Consider the following 24,451-nt stretch of genomic DNA (forward strand, 5'->3'; position numbering starts at 1 on the left):
CTTCCCTCCCCCAGCTATCCTCCGCCCACACCCCTTAAGCCCCTCTCCCCATTGCACAAAAAGGAGGCAGTAACATGAGTGCCCAGTGCTGAATTAGCCCACAGTTTGCCTCTTGACAAGTGTGTGTGTGCCAGGAAACATGTTAACAACCAGTGAAGGGAGGAACAGATGAGGGGCAGAGGTTTCCCATCCAATCAGACTGACTGTTAATACCCCCAGTGCTCTTACCTACACACAAACACAAGCTTCTTTTATTCCAGTGTCAAACTTTTCCAGCTGTATCAAGTCATATCCCCTGAGAATTAAAAAAAAAAAGTGTTTCTCAGTTTAAGAGGTAGGAGGGGGCTGGGGGCCAAGGAAGGGAAGTCTCCACTCAGCTGAGATGGGAACTTGTCTCTAACATGGCAGCACAGCTATGTGGATCAACCGGTAACTGGCAACTAACTAAACAACTAAAGATGGAAATAAGAGAAGCAGAAAAGTCCAAGGAAGCCAGAGAGAGAGAGAGAGAGAGAGAGAGAGAGAGAGAAAACCGAAAGAAGTGGGGAGCTGATGCCCAGTGGAGCCAAAACTCATCCGTTGTTTGGCTTTGAGAGCTGTGTGTTGCCAGCTGTGCAGTAAAACCCGAAAACCCACAATAAAAACCCACAAACAGAGGACCACGCCCAGTTCTCCTGCATTTACCCCTCCTTATTTAGTTTTCAGTGAAAATACTCCATGCTGATCGCCTTGCAATAAAGTAATAATGCCCGATAACGACATACTGAGTAAGCTAAGCTGTGCCACAGCAACCCTGCCACACAGCACAAAAGAGCCCTTGGAAAGTTTTTTTTTTTAAATCTTGGCAGAGGTTAGGTTTTGAAAAAAACTTCTTTGGGCTGTTTGAGGCTGCTTTGCTGGGACCAGATAGGGAATGATCAATAAAGTGAGTTGGGCAGCTAATACAATCTGGCTAACAGCACCAATAGAGGCAAAAGGTTGTTAAGGAAAGTAAAAGCTATACTTAACCTGTTTTTTACCTCCAACAAATATTCATGTAACGGCTCCTTGACTGAGCAGGTCTGGTGACGCCAGAGGGCAGCTGCCCCTCTTATGGGGAATGTGCAGTATATGTTAGCGATATTGCAAGTGTCACTTGTCAACGTATGCAAAACCAGTGTCCTAAACAACGTCACCATCTGGGTTTTGCATAGTTTTTGACTTCAATGACTATAAATGTCTCACAGTCACACCCAATCTGCCTGTGGACGTGTCTTCACTAGATCTGAAACAACCTCTGGAGCGGAAAAAAACAAAAAAAACAACATATATCACTCTTCTTCCCCTCACCAGCATTTCATGAATGTATCCAGATCTGAAGAGAGAAAAGAAAAAACTCACCCCTTACAGCAGTGCCTCTGGAGGGAAACTACTCACATACAAGACCTTTCGTGTATCATGAGACATTAACAGGAATGTGAAGAGAAATGTGGGGAAAATATCTTTCTCCAGCATGGAAACTTGATACTGTGATAACAACACAGCTGTGGGCAAGAAGAAGAGAGCCACTGCCCCAGAATAATATGAGTGTTTTGTAGAGGAGGTACCGCAACGCACACCTAGTTTCTCTAGTGGCCTGTTAAATCAAATATCCAGACCTCTCATCTGGTTTCCCCCTCATTACAGGCCATCCTGCTGCCTCCCGTGCACAACAGTCAGTCATTAGCTTATTACAGGCAATGCCATTTCCATCTAAAGACTCCATAAGCCATTTAACCACATTAAAGCCACAGAAGTGATTTTTCACGGTGACATTCATAATCTTGTAGTGCAGGAGATTTCTCGGCATTGTGCAGCTCTTGTGTGCCTGTAGGAAGCCCTCAGACTCTTTAACTCAGCGTGGATGAATCACTCTGGAATTAGCATCTCATTGATGGATGATTGTGTAATTAGGAGCTAACTTTTTGCGATCAATTTGTTACTCAGCAGAGGGAAGAGTGGGCACAAAGTTGACAAACTGTATATTCTGCAAGACTCTGCAGTTTAATCTAGTTTTTGCATGTGCCAACATGCACTAAAATCGGAAGCGGATGCTTCTATGCCCATAAATAACAGATGAACATGTGGGAAGTGGGAAATGGTTTTGATTTCAATATTTGCAAGGCTTGACGGTTGACAGGCTTTTTTTTTTACAGTGCTGGGCAAATGTGCGTGCGTGTGTACTTGCCCTGACAGGAAGTCTGAACACAACATGCTTCAGCGTGGCAGGCAGTAATGGAGGAGGAGTGGGTGACAGGTTGCTGAGGGAACAAAGTACTTCCCCTAAAGAGCCCATGTGACATAATCACAAGTCAGACAGAAGGACAAAGGTCCCATTGTCACCCAAACAGAACCTTATATATCTGTCCTCCCCCTTTTCTTTTCCTCCACCTTGTTCAAGCTACCCCTTCCCTCAGCAGCGATGAGGCTACTGCTGCTGCCTCCTCTCCAACAGAGGCTGCAGGGCTATTTGTGGGGGGGAAACACTAGAGACAGGATACCAACCATGCCTGCCTCCATTTCTGTCTAACATCTCTAAGCGACGGGTGTTCCCCTGACAACTCTGCAAGCTTCCTGGCAGGCTTCGAGCTGTAATGTTTTTTTTTCTTTGACACATATATATATATATATATATATATAGGCAAAATGCGCTGCTGTACTGCAAATGACAATGGACACAACATTTTCAACTTTCTATTTTCTTTTACAGTTTTAGCAAAACCCCTCAGAGTAGAATAAACATTTGTTTCCACATGCAGACTGACTCAGAGCTGTTGCCTAAACACAGCACTTAATGAACAGGTTGCGTGACTTTGCAGAAACCACAGCGAAGTGAAACAGTGAACTCTCAGATTTTATGATCGGCTTATTGTATGAAAAACATTTCATTGCTTCCTTTCAGTATAAGTGTCTGCCTGTACTTGATGTTCTTGTAAAGGAGGGAATTTTTCAGGCCTCTAAAAATTCTTTAGAATTGAAACCTAAATGCCTCCCCCGGTGCCCATGGATTGTACATTTAAAGCAGCCGTGACGTTTTCGTCTGACTTTAAAGCAATTATTTTGTGTTTTCTGTCTGTCTCCTGTGTGTGGGCAGCCTTTAAAGGCAGGTAGCAGAGCCCTGCTCCGGTTCTTCCCTACACCGCCTGTTTTCTGTTCACCTGACTCCCGAAACCGTCACAGGTGAGCGGTTTCTGTGTTTGTTTGTTTACCACATTGCTTCTCTTATGCTGTTATCTGTTGTGATAGCGTGTGAAAATGTGCCTTGTTAGGTAGTAAAGGCCTCATGCTAACAGCTACACAAAGGCTTCATGCTAACAGCTACACAATGTCCTTACCGCAGATACTTTAATTGTATTGAGTTGGTCACGGCCCTAACTGTAAACTAGATTTCCCTTGTGTCTCCACCTCCTTGGCCTGTGTGTGTGTGTGTGTGTGTGTGTGTGTGTGTGTGTGTGTGTGTGTGTGTGTGTGTGTGTGTGTGTGTGTGTGTGTGTGTGTGTGTGTGTGTGTGTGTGTGTGTGTGTGTGTGTTGGCCTGGCTGCCTCTCCTTGGCCCTGGCAGCTCTCCACACCTGTTTGCAATCTACTCATCACCTACAGTTCAAGTACTGTGGTCTCCCTCCCTCTCACTCAAAGCTAGATTGTTCAGCCAGCCAACGTGGTAGCAAAGCTCTCGGTTGCTCAGTATTTATTTGAGTTGTTCCTTCCCTTCCCTTCACTCCACACTCAGCATCGCTGTCCAGTTCCTAGATCTCCAGCAATACCTCACCACTCCAGCCAGCCTGCCCCTGCCTCAGCCCCTACTTCTCCAGCCCAGCTGTATTTTTTCCATGGTCACCAGAGAGGCCCTGAAGAAATACATCCACAAGTCTCTCTTGGCTGGCTTAATATGACCACCCGCCCCTTCCCCTTTTTCATTTGGAGCTGGTTTCGTTTTCATGTAAAAGAGCTTGTATGATGCCCCGCCCACACACAAATGCACATTTTTGTTGTCCAACCCCCACCTTTTCCCAACAAAAACACCATTAAACATCAGAACTTAGAGAACCACACAGACATAACATGTACAGTTATAATACCAAAATATATATACGATCATAAATACAAAAAGTATTTATAATAATAAACTAGTATAATAAATAGAATGAAATTTCTAAATGGCACAAATCCTTCGTTATACAAATAGAATAACACACTTAAGAGAATCTAATTGTTATAATATTGCACTTCGTCAGCACACCGTCAATCAAGAGTCAAGACTAAACCAGAACACAGAAAAATAACATGTATGTGAAACTATTGGTCTGTATTCACAATATTAGGAATGAAATGTGCTTCATTTCGAAATAATTCATGGTGTGATTGACTTTAGCCTGCTAATTACATTAATTGTGCGATTATAGATGGATCCCCTGTTCAGAAGGGAGACCTGAGGTCCACAGGTAAATATCAATATCCACCACTGCCTATGCCCCTTAACACAACCTCATATATCCCAAGTTGAAATCTTCAGACATCACAGGCGAGAGTTTTGAACATTTAACTGCATTTTCTCCTCAGAAGCTTCACTGAAAGGAGCTCGGGGACTTCTGGGCCACCTGATGGCATAATTTTGTGGGTTTTTCTCCAGCTGGCGGCCCTGAGAACGTCACCACCTTCCACCTCGCTTGTCATGGCTGAGACTGGTGAACGGCTCCACAGGGAGGCCTGAGATGGGCGAGGTGGACCTGAGGGGGGCAGTAATGGGGTCATGTGGCTGAGGAACAGCTGATCCCTCTGCATTCCACGGCTGCTTAGCATGAAGCCTTTGAACTATTATCACCCTGCGTGTTTCAGGAGCACACACACAACCAAAACACGTTCCTAAACAAACCGGTAGACCACATTAAGATACGCTGGGCATATGCCACACATACCACCACTTAGAGGGGCACATGCATAATTTACACTTCCTGCTATGGCAGTAATGGACATGAGAGACTCTCCATTCCAGAGTATTACAAATCAATCCCTAATAGCTTGAATGGAGTAGATCACAGTTGTTTGTGTGCAGTATAATGACAACAATAAACACATTTTTATGGCTTTTTCTCAGTTTGTTTCGTTACTTGTTTCTTTGTTCCTTTAACCTTTTAACTAGAGCACAAGATTTGCCAGTGTGACCTCAAAACACTCTGAATGAACACATCCTCAGACAGACTCCAGCGTTTACAAATCTCATTTTTAAGACTAATGTTCAATGCGCTGGATCATATTGGTTATATTCAAATCAGACCTTTGGTTTCTTGTACCAGCTGTAACCACTAGATGGCAACAAATCTTCACATTACAAGAGAAAATTATCTTAGTTGAAGTAGATTTGTTTGGTTAACATTAAAAACTATCAAAACCACAATTTTGAAAGCAGTGAAATTTTGCAGCAGTCACCCAAAATTAAATCGAAATTAAAATGTTATGCATGTAGCAACTTTCTGAAAAAAAATTCTCAACAGGAAATAAAAATTAGTCCACCACTCACTGCAGGGTTTCCACATCTGTAGGAACCCAGATTTTTTTTTAAATTATTTTTCTTATTTTAGGTCAAATCAAAAGTGGTGATGGCTATAGCTGCTTTTTTTCCCCATTTTCTCACCGTTTTAATTTCAATTTCATTTTCACATTACAGATTAGCATATAAACTGATATTCAAATTAACAAATGCAACTGGAAATGGTTTGTGGTTTTATCTGAACTGTCTGTTTGACACGAGGATGTACAGTGCACCTGGAAAGTATTCACAGCACTTCACTCTTTTTTTTTTCCTCTCTCTCCTCCACATTTTTGTTATGTTACAGCCTTATTCCAAAATTTATTAAATTCATTTTTTACCTCAAAATTCTACACACAATACCCCATAATGAAAAAGTGAAAAAAGTTTGCTTAAAAATTTCACAAATATATACACACCTTTGGCAGCAATTGCAGCCTCAAGTATTTTTGAGTATGATGCTACAAGCTTGGCAAACCTATTTTTGGGCAGTTTCTCCCATTCTTCTCTGCAGAACCTCTCAAGCTCCATCAGGTTAGATGGGGAGCGTCGGTGCACAGCCATTTTCACATCTCTCCACAGATGTTCAATCGGGTTCAGGTCTGGACTCTGGCTGGGCCACTCAAGGACATTAACAGAGTTGTCCCGAAGTCGCTCCTTTGTTATCTTGGCTGTGTGCTTAGGGTCGTTGTCCTGTTGGCAGATGAACCTTCACCCCAGTCCGAGCTGGTTATCATCAAGGATGTCTCTGTACATTGCTGCATTCATCTTTCCCTCGACCCTGACTAGTCTCCCAGTTCCTGCTGCTGAAAAACATCCCCACAGCACGATGCTGCCTCCACCATGCTTCACTGTAGGGATGGTATTGGCCAGGTGATGAGCGGTGCCTGGCTTCCTCCAGACATGACGCTTGATATTCAGGCCAAAGAGTTCAATCTTTGTTTCATCAGACCAGAGAATTTTGTTTCTCATGGTCTGAGAGTCCTTCAGGTGCCTTTTGGCAAACTCCAGGCGGCTTGTCATGTGCCTTTTACTGAGGAGTGGCTTCCGTCTGACCACTCTACCATACAGGCCTGATTGGTGGAGTGCTGCAGAAATGGTTGTCCTTCTGGAAGGTTCTCCTCTCTCCACAGAGCAACGCTGGAGCACTGTCAGAGTGACCATCGGGTTCTTGGTCACCTCCCTGACTAAAGCCCTTCTGCCCTGATCGCTCAGATTGGCCGGGCAGCCAGCTCTGGGAAGAGTCCTGGTGGTGCCAAACTTCTTCCATTTACAGATGATGGAGGCCACTGTGCTCACTGGGGCCTTCAATGCTGCAGAAATGTTTCTGTACCCTTCCCCAGATCTGTGCCTCGATACAATCCTGTCTTGGAGGTCTACAGACAATTCCTTGGACTTCATGGCTTGGTTTGTGCTCTGACATGCACTGTCAACTATGGGACCTTATATAGACAGGTGTGTGCCTTTCCAAATCATGTCTAATCAACTGAATCTACCACAGGTGGACTCCAATCAAGTTGTAGAAACATCTGAAGGATGATCAGTGCAAACAGGAGGCACCTGAGCTCAATTTTGAGTGTCATGGCAAAGGTTGTGAATACTTATGTACATGTGATATTTTTGTTTTTTATTTTTAATATATTTGCAAAAAATTCTAGCAACCTTTTTTCCCTTTGTCATTATTGGGTATTGTGTGTTGAATTTTGAGGTAAAAAATGAATTTAATCAATTTTGGAATAAGGCTGTAACATAAAAAATGTGAAAAAAGTGAAGCGCTGTGAATACTTTCCGGATGTACTGTAGCTGGTAACCCCCATAAATATTACCTTGCTGAGTTATTAATAATAGAACCAAAGTTGACATTTTTGTAGACATGGGTGTTGCAGTTTTCAAACTGCTCCTGTACAAGATAATGACTCCAAAACAGGAACACACAGCCCGAGCTCACCACCTCTCTACTGGAGGTTTGACATCTGAAAGCAACGCTTAGCTGAGCTTTGGTATTGCTTGGTTGATGTGAAATATTAAATCAATACTGGTCCTCAAACGACTTGGTCAGTAAGGACATTAAGGTCCAGATGATCTGCATCTGTGACAATCTCTCCAGTGTGTTCTGCATCTTTCATTGAGTCAGTAGCTCTTAAAGCAGCTTAAATAATAACCATTGAGAAACAATTATTGTACAGCCAACTGGAGGTCAAACCAATGAAAAGTACATGAGGTTAATTAGGGATTAAGTGTCAAATGTATTAATATCTTGCTACAAGTTGTGTTATGATCACTGGAGTTTTTAGCACTAATCAAATGTATTCACAATGAGAGAACAAAGCACAGGAGACCCATCAGTGTCTTTATGTACACTTTTATTGTCAACACTTGACCGATGGCAGAGTCAGGCAGGATGGACAGAGCCAGATTACTTCTTGGTCTCCTCCTCCTTGGACAAGTTCTTGATGATCTCCTCCTTCTTGGCCTGGAGACGCTCCTCTCTGCGCTTGCGGGCCTCCTTTGTCTTGGAGCGACGAGCCTCAGCCTGGTCACTGTGGGAGTGGCGGAGAGAAAGTGACAGCTGTTCACATCCATACACACAACATGTAGTCGTGTTCAGTCAGTTTCAGTTTCCTCCTGGCTCTACTGCAACTTTAAATTCAGATCATTTGATACACATTCAACACGGACTGATCAAACAACCCTCAAAGTAAATCTGATGTGAACCAATTTTAAATGAATATCTTATGATAGTTCTGTTAATTTTGTTTTAAGTGGATCCAAAGCAACTCTAAACTCAATCATAAATAAAGCCCGACTACTATCTGTTTTACAACAACACTGTTGAAATTTTGGTGGTGTGCAAAGGTCTTTGTAAAATCACTCCAACATAATTTAGTGCAGAGCAGAATGAGAATGACTACTGAAGTAACACGGCTGGGAATATGGGCCTTATTGCTTATAATGAAGGTGTCTAATTCTGACAGTCAAGATGAATATGGGTACTGTATTTCAGTGCCTGAACAAAACAGGGAATGAAGTCTGGGTGTTGACTTACGCCAGGAGCTTCTTGCGGGCCTTGTCTGCCTTCAGCTTGTGGATGTGCTCCATAAGGATACGCTTATTCTTGAACACGTTACCCTTGGCCCTCAGGTAGAGGCTGTGGTACCTGAGGAAGAAACGGGGCAGGACAGAGGTGTCATGAAATTTTCAGAACACACAAAGTACCTGCTGTCCAAAAAGTCAGAGTCAATAAAAAAGGTGCTACGACAGGAAGTCATGAACCTACATGTGCCTGTCAATCTTCTTGGACTCCCTGTAGCGACGCAGCAGACGACGCAGGATCCTCATGCGACGCATCCAGGACAACTTCTCTGGCATACGGGCGTTGGCTGTACCCTTTCTCTTACCTGAGGAGAGGAATTAGGAATGAATGTCAGCTTCACTGTACACACTAATCTCCATCACGCGGGTAGTAATCATTAGCAGTAATCACACTATACTGTTTCACACTGATGGCTTTTTAAATTAAACAGTTTACAGGGAACAATTTATAATGTGTTGTTGGTTTCCTTGTTCATGGGACCTACAATTTGTCTCAAGATCTATTTTAAATACAACAAATCTTACGTCAGGTCAAATCCACTTCATTGAGGAGACAGTTTCAACTTACCGACACCCATGTGTCTTCCCTTGCGGCGTGCCAGTGTGTTCTTGCGGCAGCGGGCCCTGGAGTGGACCGTAACAGGTTTGCGAATGATAAGACCATCCTTCACCAGTTTACGGATCTGCTGGCCTGTTCACAGAAGGAAACGAGTCAGCCACTGAAAACCATCATATGATCTGTATCCAAAGGAACTTCCAAGACAAACACCAGCGCTGTGAATGTGATCGCTGAACTACTAGAGCTATTCATATTTTATGTCATTCAGCTACAACAGACAAGGACGTTCAGAATTGTATCAGTTTAAGAGCAGGACAAGGCACCATACACACTATGTTATGATGTTATACTTAGAAAAGCTCCAGAGATCTTCCTTTTGATCAATCTGAAGTATGTCACTTAATACAACTGTCACACTAAAAGAACCACAGTCTTTTACAACACAAACCTTGACATAAATATGTGCAAAGATCTTCAGTGAGCACCAGCAAATGCTTTCACTCTTTTCATAACTTTAGAGCATAATGAATTAAGCTCAGTTTGAGTGTCAGAGGTTATATTTCGGAGTTAAATTTAAGGCTTTAACACCTTTTAATTACCACACTGAATGCATACATGCTCCAGAATCATACTGTACAATATAACATACAGTACGAGACCATGACGGAAGACCAGTAGGTTCATATGGCCTGGAATTTTTTTTTTTTTAAATCACTTTTTCACATTCATTTCAATGCCTCCAATCAGTCTAAAATTAATAAAACAAATTTGACTCAGATAAGTACAGTTTATTCACTATTGCAAACTGATTCAACCCATGGAATAGATATAGTGTGCTGCGGACCCAATGATCCAAGACCTGGCTTTAGATTACACATTTCTATGGAAAGCCTGGCCTCGATTAAAAAAGGTGAGACAAAAAAAGGTGCCTTAGATGTGAAGGCTATTGAACCTATGCATCAATTTGTCACAAGTTTGGCTGACTGTGGTGGAGCTAGCATACCTTAACACTGAGCTATACGGTTAGCTAAAGACTTCCACACCACTCTCAGTAAGAGTTGAAGATGTAAGGCCGATCATCACACTTGTTGTTCCACTTACGGGAGTTGGCGTTGGCGATCTCATTGGTCTCATTGGGATCCAGCCAGACCTTCTTCTTGCCGCAGCGCAAGACGCTGGAGGCCAGCCTCTTCTGGAGCCTGAGCATGCTGCAGGACGCACAGACAAAGTATTATACATACACTGTCAACTCCTGCCTCCAAATATGTTTCAGACTCTATGTCACACGACTGGTGTGTTTTAAAATGGATCCAAAGTGTTGTTACACGGGACCAGTAACTCAGAAGCTGTTAGCCGCACAGGTAACATTTAGCTAGCTGCCAGCCGGGTTGACAACATGGCCTCTCCGGCTGCTACATCGTGTTACACTGAAACACGTAAAAATACGTGATTTTGACTTTGAGAAGAGGTAGAAACCTTATGTATCAGTAAAGAATGATCTCAACTTTCTGTGTGAAGTGATATGAGGTTAACAGATGTGCATTTTCACAGCTAAATTATCATTTTTATTGTGCCACCGACAGCGATCCTACCTCATGGCTGCTACTTCAATAGGAAAAGGAAGGCTTGCGGGACGAGCCGGGACCTACCATTACCAGAGGAGAGTCCATCTGTGGGCACGGAGCAGCCCGCTCGTCGCCCACACATTATTGATACCCTGAACATCCTTCTGCAGTAATATTTGTCTTTATTCAAAGCCCAATGTGATGTAAACTGAATACAGTCAAAAGTAATCTGGGGTTTAATTTAAAACTATAAATCTCTGAACCCCCGTTGTAAAAATGATGGTACTTGCCGGTGTTTTTGCAATGCATTGTGGGTGACGTAGTACTTGGGTGCGTTCTGCTGTTGTACCTCATGATGGCGGTATTGAGACCAGAAACATCACTAAGACCGTGCAGTACTATGTTATATTTGATTCTATTTTATTTGAATATCATATATTCATATATTATCGATGCGAGCTTCAAATAATAAAATATAATGATTATTTTTTACAGTTTTTATACATAACCCTTTGCTCTCTCCTATAATATCCCTACAGAAAGGATCACATTATGTTCAGTAAAATGATTAAAAAGAAAAAAGAAATTAAAATGCCATAGAACAATAAAGTTCTCTGAAACTCAAATGATAACAATAGAGTATGCTTATTCTTCTTATTTAATATCATTATTCTTATTATTATAGCATTTTTTCCTGTTTGCTGGCTTAAATTTGTAGCCTGGTCAAATAAAGTTCTAATTTTGCCATTATCCTTGAAAAATATTGTTTGTAGGGCCTATATTCTGCTTCAGTGCAAATTCCACGACAGAAACTGGCAATAAATTCCTTCAGCAGATCTCCTTTAATGTCATTCGGATTTAGGAGTGGGCTGTATGTTTTTATGTATGCTATAGAAATGACCTTTACAACTTATGAAAAGCTATGAAACAGGGCACTTTTATTGTAAAACCTGAGCTGCTATCTTTAACAACACCAAAAGAGAAAGTTTGTGGACCTAAAATATTGTAAAAACCCAAAGTATCTTGATAGAGTCTGAAGCCTATCATGCTAAGTGATGCACTGTGAAATCCACTGTTAAAGATGTGAAAGACACCCTTAATAAACAATCAACAGTATAAAAATTAACAAGAACAAGTCTAGCGACAAGTTGATGTCTAAAATATGCAGCTACAAAAAAGTCAAATAACTAAAATAATAACATTTGACTATTGAGAACAAATTAAGAGATTAGAGAAATACACTTTGAGGCTATTGAGTGGTTTTTATTAAAACACTGACAGCATTGAGTGGTTTAGTGAGTGGCCACTTGTGAAGACATTTGTACAAAAAAAAAACAAAAAAAACCCCCAACTGGTACATTCGGCCTACCATCTGACTGGACACTTATTAAGGTTCCCACTGTTGCATGCTCGACTCTCCGGCAGCAGCCCGTCGCCATGGCAATGCTGCGTGCTCACAGTGTGGGTGCATGAGGAGCACTTGTGTGACATCTTCACCTCAGGTAACCCAGAATACCCACCGAAACCATCATCTCCAGGCAAAGTATGACCCTGAGTATCGGATCATGAGCTAGTACAACTTAAAAAAAAAAAAAAACACAGCTTTCCTCTCTGCCAAAGAATGTGCTGTGCAGTAAGAGGAATAAATCCGAAAGAGATTGGACTGTTTGTTGGGCTGCTGTCTATCCTTGAGGATTGTCCCTAAAGTGTCTGAGCTAGGATGCCTTTGAAGGTCCTTGACTAATATACTTTTCTTACTATCTTATACTTTTATTTCACATCTGTAGTTGGGTAACAATCACTGAATCTATTACAAACCAATACAGTTAACAATGAATACGTTTAGTCTTAATCTGGTTTTGAAGCAATTTGGGATTGGGATTTGGCTATTTATATGACTGTACACATGCAGGTTTCAGATCATCTGTGTGTGGGTTTATCTTCCCAACATATCAGCTGCTCATTTCTGTCAGAAACGTGGATACGGTGTTTACATGCTCAAACATAACCAGGAAACCCCACAAATCTGATCATAACTGGTATACTAGTGTGTATGGAAACACTCCACAATATGATGGAGTGTCCCCTTAGACAAATAGGTACAAACAGCGTTACAGTTTGACCAAAGTTTTTGCTGTGCACGAGAAGAAAAAATGTCTTGCCTCAACATATTTTGAAGAGAAGACTGTTAATTTGCAAAGAAACCAATGATTAGCACGATCAGGTCATATAGCCTAAAACCAACGCTATCAATTTGGGATGAATGGAGTAGTTTAATAAATGATTGTGCGGAGTTCTGTTGTTAAATTATGGCTGCAAAGAGCTCAGTTTTCCTTTCCTAATTTCTCCTGAATCCACAGCAGATATTTCAGTATAGTTCATATTTCCGTCCTTGTAGAACACTTGACACTTCATCTGTACATTCTCAAAATCAGTCCTTGCACATATGCTCTAGTATTAATTTGTTACTGTGTTTTATCCTTTTGGTATGTTTTCTTCTATTATTGTGATCTGTTTGAATCCAGTTTCTTAATGACTTATACTTCTATAAAAGTACCCTGTAAGAGTTGGACACACGCCATTGTACAAGGGGTCAAGTTAATAGACTTATGTTTTACTGGAATATTGAATTGGTCAAAAGGCATTCATTTCCTTGGATATGTGTTAAATGATATTCAGTCACCAAAAGCAACACAAAGCCTGAGGTCTCCTCTTTCCTTCAGTTGCTTTGAGGCAGCAGTGAAGCTGAAACTCAAGTGAGAAACAGGAAGACATATTGTGCAGGTCAGAGGGATACAGCAATCTCATTTGCAGGGTCCTTTAATGCTTAATTCATTAGGCTATTCATAATGATGTGCCTGTACTGCTGTCCTTCTCAAATGAGCTGTTACTCACAACGATCATGATTCAGAAAGCAATTACCAAGTTAGGCCTATCTAGATGAAAAACAAAAACACAGTGGTTAGAAATCAAACAGCCAAAATACACAATAGATAAGTGAATAAAAACGATATTTATGCATAATGTTTATTCTACTGTAGCATTCACTGCATGTTGTTGCAAAGAAGAGTATTAGCTAAATGCCAAAGATGGTATTGTAAACTGAAGATCGCTGCCTTTGACTCAGTGTCCATCCACTCAGTTACCTTGGGCAACAGCACAGAGCTGAAAAACAAGCAAGTGATCCAGCTAAGAACAATGTGAAATTCTGTTCTGCAGCAGCACATGATGATTTTCTTGCAGGAAGACGCCAACCAGCTTCCACAGGAGAGTCACAGGGACTCCTAACAGACAAAGCTAGCATCATTTTGAATTCATTTTAAAGTACACTGTGCTTCTCTTTTTTTTTTTTTTTTTTTTCAAGAGTATAACCATCAAGGCCTCCTCCTACCCAGCTCTCCGGAAGTATGAGCTACAGCCACAGAGGATGAGCTTGTGGGTGTTCAATCCAATGCCATCAGCTCTGATCAGTTCACGTCACAGAGGAGTTCGTCACAGACTTGGAGCAGGCGTGGAGATCAGTTCCCTCTCTGGGTGATTTCTAGAGAGGTGGAGGTGGATGAATCAGCCCCATTGATTATTCAGGTTTACTTAATCAATCGTTATGATATCATCTATGCTGTGTGACCCCAGTATCTATCTTTCTCACAGACATGTTTTAATAGTTGTCGTACACTCAAACAGCAGCTTTGGGGATAATATACTCCATCATCTAAATTAGTTAATTCACTGCTACACTGAGAATAAAAATTAATAGTTATTACTGTCTACATAAAAAAAATAGGCTATTAACTCCTTATTTGCATCTTTGACCATATAAATTTGTTGTTTATTCACAATTAAATAATTCCATTTAAAGATGAAGTCTCGCTGCGGCTCATGACTCATCATGAACCAGCTATTTTCCTCAGGCGGTGGTGGAGAGCAAAACCAAGCTAAAAGGCGAGTAAATATGATTAAACATACATTAATCAGGGGACTAAAAATGTTTTACTTCAAATGAAAGCTGGCGTTGCTCCAATGTCTGCTGAATGTGTAGGTAAACATTGTTAGATAACACAAGTTCAAGTGCTAATATGCTAATGTTGGGTTTACCATTTGTCCTACCGCTCTCAGGTGGCCACTGAATTATTTCAAAACTACGTTGATTTAGTTCCTTAAAAGACCTTTGGACAAATTTTAAAGTGACAGCAGGATGTAATTATATTTTATTTGTTTATTTGTGCTAATATCATGAGGCTACCGTTTTCTATTTACACTGACTTTCTCACAAACCACAACTATCACAAATATTTAATATTCTCAGGTTTTGAATTTGTTCTAAGTAGACAGAGCCACTGTTTTCATTCATATCACACTTTTACTGTAGGTGTTGATGTTGTTTATAGTAACATCAGAAGTGCGCCACAGATATCATGAAGTTTTGACCAAGAGACAAATATTTAGTTGTTTTTAATAAGCTGTGAGTGGACAGGGCCATGTTGTTGTTATCTCAGAAGGCAGCATTTCTTTTGGCTGTCTGCAAAACTAATATTAATTCATCAAGTTACACCCAAGCTGTACATTTCTGTAATTTCTGGCATGTTTCGGGGGCCTCTTAAAGCTCTAGGGCTTTTGAAACATCCATTCCCATGTGTCTGAACATCAGATCAGTGATCAGGGTTCCTGGAGCTGGCAGGGCTTTGGTGTTTTTGCTCAAGGCCACATCAGCATGGGTCTTCACTTTTTCAAAACATAAGAGAGTTCAGATACTGAGCCCCCCACCCCCCCTGCTGCTGGAGCAAACTAACTGTGAAATTGAACTGTTCTCACCCCTATTACAGCCCGATGTGCAGTGGCCTGGCCCGACAGACCGGCCACACAGACGGTCAGCATCACCACCATCATCTGTTGTTCCCTCATCAATCGATAAGTGGAGGTGGGGTCTGTTCAGTGGGGCGTGGACCACGGCTCCCAGCTGGAGTCTGTTGAGCGCACACTGGAGAGAGAGACGGCGTCAAGTCCGACACCAAAGGCCAAACCTATACCGGTAGTCAGGGGATGCTGCCTTCAAAATAAAAGCATGTCCTCTAGTACTCAACCTCAACTTTAATGCATTAGCATACTTTCACATTTGATATTACTACTATGACGACTGATATTTATATGCTAAGTTCTATAATCATTATTTAGTAGCACAGTGTACTAGCACAATAATAATTCAAACAATAGAATAAGAAATATACTAAACCTACATATAAAATAAAGCATAGGCCAAGTGAATGCTGATATTATTTGTAAGTCACTTGAACAAATGTGTTTAAATTAATATAATGAAATGAAAAATCATTTATTGTTGTTCATGTATGTTAAACTGTGGACTCTAAATTGCCTGTGACAGTATGTTGACCCTCTGTTGAACAAAGCTGGAAAAAGCTGACCTATAGTTGAGCCTAATTGCTGATCCCTGATATAAAGAATAAAGATTAGCATTGTTAATGATATACTATACTATACTATAATATAATATAATATGCAACAACCTTACAGGCCATTTATGACAGAGTTTTGATTCATGGACAACTATTTGAATGGAGGGAGGCAGAGCTATCCTTCCTCTTTCATCATCTTTCATTTATATTAGATTAGATTAGATTAGACTAAACATTGTATTCACTGCCCTCTGACAAATGTTTTTGTGGTTGTTATGCGATGTGCGAGGGTTAGGATTAAAGTTATTTGTTTATTTATATCCATTCATTTACTGATTAACTTCTCTTCCATGACCTCTTTGCAAGCTTATATTATACATTATCCCTGTACTACTTTAACCTTGGTAACACAGTCCATGTTTTTTTTTTTCATAAGCATGAATACGATAGGCTATATTTTTAAATGGCTAGTTTAAGAAAAAAAAACGATATTAGACATAGGAAGAACTAATAATTACTTAATCAACATAAAGTCAAATGAATCACACCCTCCTAATCGCTACCCTTTTTTTTTTTAACCTTTTCAAAGCATTTTATTTTGAAAGCAGTAGTTGCAGCAATCCGTTGACTTGACTCTGGTGTAAAAGCCTGGTGCGCCAGTGTGTGTAACGCTATAGGCTTGAGGGAGGCAGCTGTTGCCATTATATTACCAGTCAGCTCAGATACATCAGCGGCTTCACCCTCCCTGAGCAGGAAAAAAGATGAGTCTTTCGACACCATCATAAACACACGAAACTGAAAATAGATTTGAAAAAGTTAAATCAATGGTACAGAAAAGTAGTATGTCCAGGACGCCTTCGACCTCAACCCAGGAGATCCAAATGGACATGTTCGACCATCATCCACACACACAGGTAAGAGCAAGAAGCAGAAAAGCAGAAATATAATGACAGAAATCAGAAAGTACTCAGCGCTGGCTGTCGCGCATTTATTCTAAGGAGGCTTTTTGATAACAGTGAAGCCGTTTCACTTCTGGAGATTAACAGGTTGTTCGGCAATTAAGTCGTCTCATTTGCCTTCGGGTCTGAAACGCTAATGTGCGGTGCACTGATTGAAACCTTCATGTCATCAAGGATTTTGAAAGGGAGCAAAAAGCGTTGTAGGTTATATTTTTCCCTGCTTTGGATTTATATTCATTATTTAGTCTAGCATGTAATTGTGTTGGTTTTAGTAAGTCGCCTGTGTGTAACCATATGTGAGGATATGATGTAAGCTCGTTTTTATGCTTTCTGCTCATTGGGTCTTTATGAAAACCACGCCTTTGTTTAACCAAACAGTCATTAACCAGCTGGAGAAGAGTTGAATTTTAGTTTTATTTGAGTTGGTATGAATAAAATTTAAAAAAGAAAAAGAGGTGAAATCTCTCTAGTTGTCAAACCTGATCAGAATAGTAACTGTAAAGTAGTTCATTTGGGTTTTGGTGGCTGTTTTAAGTTTATGCGCATCTGACATCAAATCTGTTTTTCAGTCTGAAGAAAAGACTCTAACACCCTCAAAAATTCAACTTGGAATTGATGTTTCCTTTATTTACAATTGATCTGTCAACTTTCGATTGTGTCACTCTTGTTACAGCCACAAATAGACTGTGGCTTTTCGGATGTGACATGATGTTGTGGGCATGTTTAGTCATAACAGTTTAAATGGATGAAAAAAAAAAACATGATGAGAATATGTAGAACAAACACACCCACGCTGAGCTCAGTCATTGTCTCTCTGGAGAAGGAAAAAAAAAAAAAAACTCCTCACCACAGACAACCAGTGCTTCAAACCATGCCAAGTCCTGCTCTCTCCTCTTTACTCCCACTCCTCCCTGTTCTCTCATCTCTCTCTTCCCCCTCAGCTCTCCTGATTCCTTCTCCATCCACTTTGAATGTCCCACCATCTTCATCCCGCTCTCACCATCTCACCTCATCCTGTCTGTTTTTAGAAATCAGATCTTTATCTGCTGCAAGGCTGTGGTGAGAAACAGATGGACCCCCCTCCTTGTGCCAGGCAACAGGAATTGTTGTGTGTGTGTGTGTGTGTGTGTGTGTGTATGGGGCACCTCTGATCAATTAGATATAAAGTTCATGCAGACCTGGAGCGGGTCATGCTGGTATATGCATTTATAACTCGGCTGTGGAAAGACAGGCAGGAAACCACATTTCTAATATCCTGAAGCAGGCGGTTGGAGTTCTTTACCCAGCCTGCCCAGCACCGCACCACAGAAGAAGAAATGAACTGTGGGCTGAGGACTGAACCAAATTCAGCGCCTTCGGGTGGTTTAGATTAAAGATCGTGTCTCTTGATCGGCATCAGATTGCAGACCAGTGTGGACCTGTATGGAACATGTACTGTGGTGTATGTTTCACAGGCGTGATATTGTGCCCTCCGCTACCCTTCACACTCCCTGCCCTCCAGTTTAAAGCCCCCCGCTCACACATAACACGCTATTTAACTCTAATCTTAATCTGGGAGGATGTTTACCAACAGGAAGCCTCCCCACCCTACTTCCCCCTGGCATTTCCCTGCCCTTTGCTGAAAGGAACTCTCCCCATCATGGCTCTGATCATAGAGACCCCCTAAACATACATACACTTACTGGCACCCACACACATTATGTTACATTTAGCTGTGAACTCATGACAGCAGAGTGTATTTTTTCCTCTGCCACCATCACCAGACATTCCCTGAAGAAATTAAATTTCTGACAACACAGGTCTCGTTTTAGTATCATCTCTAGTCGTCATCTCTATCTGTTATTCTGACATTTTATTTATCATCTTAATTGCTGAGATATCTGGTGGCAGGGCAACATCTCCAGCAGGGCAGGCATCGTGACCAGGCAGATTATCTAAGGGGTTGTAAACACATCCTCAGTGTAATCATGTTATCTAAATCACTTATTTGCAACTGAAAAACAGAGATGAACATTAAACGTCCTGCTTAAAATGTCCATTGTCAACTTTCATATTTTGCAGAGGTCTTCCTGCTGCAACTTTGACCTCACATCTTTCGCTTAACACATCTGTGGACAATATTTTTGTAATTGGGGTGTGTTCGTCTTTGTTTTCACATAATATAGGAAAACTGTAGTTTTGTTCACAACCTTTTTGATTGCCTGATTGAGATCTTCAGATGGTGAGTGAGTCACCATTTACAGTAAACCTGGTACTGTTAATGCAGGTGTAAACGCAGCAGAACAGATTGTGATCTGATTGGCCTGCCCACGTTATGGAGGTGGTCTGGTTCACATGTGATCAAATCTCAAGGACCCCCCCCCCCCAATCGCTTAGATTGAAAGCACTTCAGGAAGTCATTTCTTAAAGACCAGTATGAATGGGAGGAATGAGCACACTGAGCCATTGAAAGCCAGTCATGTGATGTCATTATTTGGACAGCATATCCTGTTATATGTGGGTTCAAGTGTTACCATAAACCATAAAAAAATGTTAGCAAAAAGAAGGAGTTTATTATGTCTCTATATAGTCATCATATTTTCACCAGTGCACACAGCATTTTCTAAAAAGCCATGATTCTTAGACATTTCTTTCAGTCAGCGTAGGTGGACAGATTTGTCAACAGTGACATCATCCTCTATTCTTCAGCATAAAAGTTGCATGTAAGCCTCGAGCACAGTTGCTGATCTACATCTTTTCTCATGTGTCATCACCTCAAGTTCAACTTTAACATTAAAAGCCGATAACTTTTCTTTCAGAAGATTGAAACGAAGTAATTTTGTGGCTGAACTGTTAATTAATAATCAGCTGTTCTTCTGTGTATTCATCCAGTAGGAGAAAATCAAGTGTAGCACAAAAGGCTACATAGATTCATTAGTTTTGCACTACAGGAGCTTTAAAATGAATTATTTGAATAAATGAATTTGTGAGCTGCATTTTTGTAGAGGAGTCTTTTAACAGATACGTTTTTCTTTTTTCTGTTCATACTGAAAACCTCCCGGCCGCAGTGTGTTTTTCTGTTTGCAGCATTTGGCGCTGGTGTTACAGGTCATGTTTGTTTAAAGGCAGGTAGAACAGGCCCCAGTCTGAACTGTTGTACATGATGTGACAGTAATGACAGAATACTGAGTCCTGGAGGGATCACTGTTGGCAGGTAGTTAACCTGTCTCTGCATCTCTGCCACTGACCCAGGAAGAGCTTTTGAATTTCAGACATGTAGGTTTGAAGCAGCAGACTAGGTCATGTTCAGTGTTTACATACAGTAGGAGTATATGTGAGTAGGTTGAGGGATTGGGGGCTGGATGCTTTGCTGTAAGGCAGTATGTGTGAACAGTTGTGGGTAAAGGTAATCGTTTCTCACGGTGTTGCACACAAAAACCAAACAGTTCAGAGCGATAATGTTTACCAAAGCATCCCGGTAAAAAGAATAGAATACAATCTAGGATGGTATTTCTTATCTTACAGGCAGCCATTGATCCCTCTCCATCTCAGTATTAGGGCTGGATATCATTTGAAAATTACCGGTGGCAATGTAGTATGTGTGTTTGGTTACAGGTAACAATAGTTTTTTAATACTGTGTTCTTTTCATTCACCAGACACCCTTACAACAGTGAGCCGCACACAACGTTTGCCTTAGTGAAATTAGAAAACTGAAACAATTTATTTTAACTTCTTCCATTTAGCAGTGATAAGCAATATGTAAACATTTAATAAGTGGTTTCTAACATACGAGGAGGTAGTTTCAAGCAGATATGTGGACATTTAAGTGTTAATGTCAACAATTTGTCATATGAAGACTTATGTTATATTACATTATTACAACTTTTACTATACTGTCATCCATTCATATGTTCAGCAGCCTGTGTGTGATAAGTGCTAAAGTGTCCGATTTTATCAAAATCAAAACAGGTAGCTTCAAGTACGGTAAGCAGTCATACAAAGAACAGACGACTTGCAGTAAACAAGATGAAAGATGCAAAACCACCTGCTTCTTTCTTCATCTGCCACTTTCTCTATGGGAGCATGAGATGTGACAGAAAATCAGGGGGCATCCGGATTTGAACCGGAGACCTCTTGATCTGCAGTCAAATGCTCTACCACTGAGCTATACCCCCTGTATTCAGTAGTATCCAGGTGTATGAATACACTGGTACACAAAGTATTAATTGTGTCACATAAATGTGGTGACATGCACATATTCTGTATGTTACACTGCTGTTTTTTTATTTATTTTTTCGTCAAAGCCTTACTCCAACCAGCTGTTCTCCTTTTTATACAGCTGGAAGAACAACACGGCCAGTCTCCTGATTGCCAACAAATGTGATTAGTCGGCATTACGTAACCATGGTGATGTGGGCAGAGTGGGCTCATAATGCGATGTGTGGCCTCTGCCCAACCCGGATAGGCCATTTGCCAGGGGTCTGCCAATCAGATTACAAGGTCCCAGTTTGCATCAGAACATGAAAAATGACAAGTAATGAAGACTGTTCATGGACACACTAGACACATTTTCTCTGGTCGACTTCCTCTGCAGTCTGGGACTCGTGCTGCTTTATCTCCGGCTCTATCTGACTGCCTGATCGTATTCGGCAGCTTTTAACAAACGTTGCTGTGTCAAATGTTAATGTCTATCATGCCCTCCAGACACAAGGTTTTCTTAGAAATATGTCAGGTTAAGTTATTATGAAACCGCACAATTAAACTTTTCGTGTTTTCTCTCTTCTTTCCTTCCCAATCTGCCTCCGCCCTGCCCTCCAACCTCTGTGGTCTCAGGGAAAGTACGCCAAGAGGAAGAGCCGATTTAAGCGCTCAGATGGAAGCACCTCCTCTGACACCACCTCGAACAGTTTTGTCCGACAGGTAACGTTTCACACATAATCCTTCCCTCAGACTGTTAATCCGGGTGCTAGACTCAGCCTCAACTTTCCTCTCATCTTATTTAATTAAGAGTCATGTGAAAGATTAATGGAGTCAAAATGAGGAGTTTTCATGTTGAGAGTTCGTGTGTCTCCTTAGAAACATTTGCATCCTATAAATTAGTTTTATCTCCTTGCAGCCTTTAAAGTATTGTTTTTGACTTTTTTTTCTCATATCCACTTTTTATCATTTCTATACATGAAGTATTGATCAACATAAAAGTGATTATCAACAATTTTGCTATTTATGATGTCAATGAAACTTTTAGTTTAGTCATTTATCAAGCAACCAAACAGTTGCTATTTTCAACCTCTCAGAGTGTGAGGAGTTAATGGTCTTCTCTGTTTCATATCTTTAAAAAGTTGTTATTTAAATATGTTATGTTAAATATGTATAAATATATTAATTGGTTATTTTTCTATGACATTTTTAAACTAAATGATTATTCAGTATATATATGATGTCAGTAAATAATATATGATGACCATCATATATTGTTACTGTAAGAGTTTCCCAAAAAATGTCCTAAAACTTATAAATGTTAAATCACATTTGCTAAAGTCATATGTTGTTCCTTGAATATTTACTTATTTCTAAATAATGGAAATTGCCTTGACTGGATCCTAATTGTCTTAAATCTTTCCACTGTGACACCTACAGACAGAAAGCTTCTTTTCTTTTCTTTAAACACTGTTAAGTTTCTGTCTTCACCTGTGTGTGTCACGGCAGCAACAGACTCTCTGTATCTCAAACACTGAAATGTCTTTGATAACATCACTGGTAACAACTGTAAAACCCATGTGTCTACAGCTACACACAGCTTTACACGGAGGTGGAGCTGAGAGACATCAGATGAGATTCCTCCAGGATGCTGATAGTGATTATCAGTCCCCAGGTGTTAGACTCACTGCCACACTTCTCCCCTCTGACCCTGACCCCACCCTGTTCAGCAGATATACATGCATTGATTGGCTCTGTCAGAAAGAGCTAGTAAAACCTGTCAATCTTCCAGTGGCAGAGATTCATTTTCTTGTTAAGGATGGGTCAAGATGGCTCTCTTCCTCAGAGAAGAGCATCTCCTCTCCTCAGGGAGTTTAGGGAGCCGGGTTTAAGGCCTCACATGCTTGTGACCCACCGAGCTGTCCTTGTCTGGACATGACATTTCTCAAAGCCACACGGTGTCGCAGCTAAATGAGTTCCCCTTTTCCGTCTGACCTCTTCATTTGTGAGAGGAAATGATTTGCCCTGTGCCGAATGACATTTACCTGTTCAGTTGTTGGTGTTGCTTTAGAAATTTTTTTTTAAAAATCCATTGCTGTTGGTGAACGCAGGGAGCTGAACTCTCCTGTGGTTTCTAAAGGTTAGCTGCATCCTCGCCTGCTCACATCACCCTTCCCCCTGCCTTGTCCTTCATTAACTCTGCGACTCGGGGTGCTGGAGGACTGCCTGCACTGGGGCCTGCAGGTTAGGCAGGATTCATAGACACTCACACTCTATGAGGAACTCATAATCCATAGTAAGGATGATTTAGGACTTCCTGAGATAAACATCCTCCCCAGTCTCATGTGATTGCACAGCATTTCACTCATTAAGGCTGGCAGTGGAAGGAGCAGGGATTTTAAACAGCACGTAATCCAAAAATTAATTTACCAACTCAGCCATTTAATGTGTGAAGTGTCTGTTAGTGTTTGTACACATGAACGCAGTTTCTTAAACCGTGTTGAGATTTAAAAACCTGGCATTAATTAGAGAAAGAGAAGCATTCAGGCACCCTATAGGTTTTTGTACATATAGCCTATTTTAGCCTCTCCTTGAACAACTCAAAGCAAAGCCTTGTATAGGCTTTACAGTCTCACACACACCTACGCAAGAGCACACTCACTCACCACACACACACACACACACACACACACACACACACACACACACACACACACACATAGCACAAATACACGAGAGCCACAATCAGCCAACGGTAGAGCTGGCTGGTACACTCGGCATGGTTTCCATGGCAACCGGGCCACTGAATCTCCCTCTGTGTGCAGGCACAGTGGGATGGAGAGACGAAGGAGAGGATGTTTAGATGGGATTGTGTTTGTGTACGTGTGTGTGTGTGTGTGTGTGTGTGTGTGTGTGTGTGTGTGTGTGTGTGTGTGTGTGTGTTGGGGGGGTGGTGTGTGCAGCCTACGTGTTTGCTCAGTGTCGGTGTGCGTGTCGAGTTCAACAAAAACACACTCCGTCTTCAGGTGTGAGAAGACCGGCAGAGACTGTCTGCGGCTGCTGCTGCTCTGTAAAGCGGGCAACATGTCTGCTGTTGTTCCAGTATCTGGTGATGTTTCAGTGAAAAAAAATATTTTTACTTC

At 41.2% G+C, this 24,451-nt stretch overlaps 2 protein-coding genes, 1 long non-coding RNA gene and 1 other non-coding gene across 9 annotated transcripts in view; 2 read left to right on the forward strand and 2 right to left on the reverse strand.

Annotated features, from left to right (window-relative positions):
• Window positions 1–7,890: 7,890 nt before the first annotated feature.
• The window catches only part of rpl19 (ribosomal protein L19), a 198,000-nt gene continuing 181,439 nt past the window's right edge, over window positions 7,891–24,451 (reverse strand). For 2 of the 4 annotated variants that reach the window (XM_071468705.1, XM_071468696.1), the window contains exons 2-6: window positions 10,298–10,404; window positions 9,206–9,328; window positions 8,822–8,942; window positions 8,591–8,701; window positions 7,891–8,084 (exon numbers count right to left, since the gene is read on the reverse strand). In XM_071468705.1, the coding sequence (XP_071324806.1) occupies window positions 7,961–8,084; window positions 8,591–8,701; window positions 8,822–8,942; window positions 9,206–9,328; window positions 10,298–10,403 (585 nt within the window). In that variant the 5' untranslated portion in view covers window position 10,404 and the 3' untranslated portion in view covers window positions 7,891–7,960. Of the gene's footprint in view, window positions 8,085–8,590; window positions 8,702–8,821; window positions 8,943–9,205; window positions 9,329–10,297; window positions 10,405–10,788; window positions 10,830–18,850; window positions 18,857–24,451 lie in introns of those variants that run through there. The other 2 variants (XM_071468686.1, XM_071468678.1) reach the window with 2 other exon arrangements.
• LOC139608741 (uncharacterized) lies at window positions 12,147–14,696 on the forward strand. Its single transcript, XR_011685085.1, has 3 exons — window positions 12,147–12,263; window positions 14,126–14,346; window positions 14,621–14,696. It is a non-coding gene; the product is annotated as an uncharacterized lncRNA (long non-coding RNA).
• The window catches only part of cacnb1 (calcium channel, voltage-dependent, beta 1 subunit), a 32,669-nt gene continuing 25,040 nt past the window's right edge, over window positions 16,823–24,451 (forward strand). For 2 of the 3 annotated variants that reach the window (XM_071468523.1, XM_071468532.1), the window contains exons 1-2: window positions 16,824–17,086; window positions 21,945–22,031. In XM_071468523.1, coding sequence (XP_071324624.1) covers window positions 16,997–17,086; window positions 21,945–22,031 — 177 coding nt within the window. In that variant the 5' untranslated portion in view covers window positions 16,824–16,996. Of the gene's footprint in view, window positions 17,087–21,944; window positions 22,032–24,451 lie in introns of all 3 variants that reach the window. The other variant, XM_071468549.1, reaches the window with a different exon arrangement.
• trnac-gca (transfer RNA cysteine (anticodon GCA)) lies at window positions 21,215–21,286 on the reverse strand. The gene has a single exon. It is a non-coding gene; the product is annotated as a tRNA-Cys (tRNA).

The sequence above is a fragment of the Trachinotus anak genome, unplaced genomic scaffold, assembly GCF_046630095.1.
Source record: "Trachinotus anak isolate AG129_WGS33_773 ecotype Australia unplaced genomic scaffold, CSIRO_AGI_Tana_v1 ptg000003l, whole genome shotgun sequence".
NCBI lineage: Eukaryota > Metazoa > Chordata > Actinopteri > Carangiformes > Carangidae > Trachinotus > Trachinotus anak.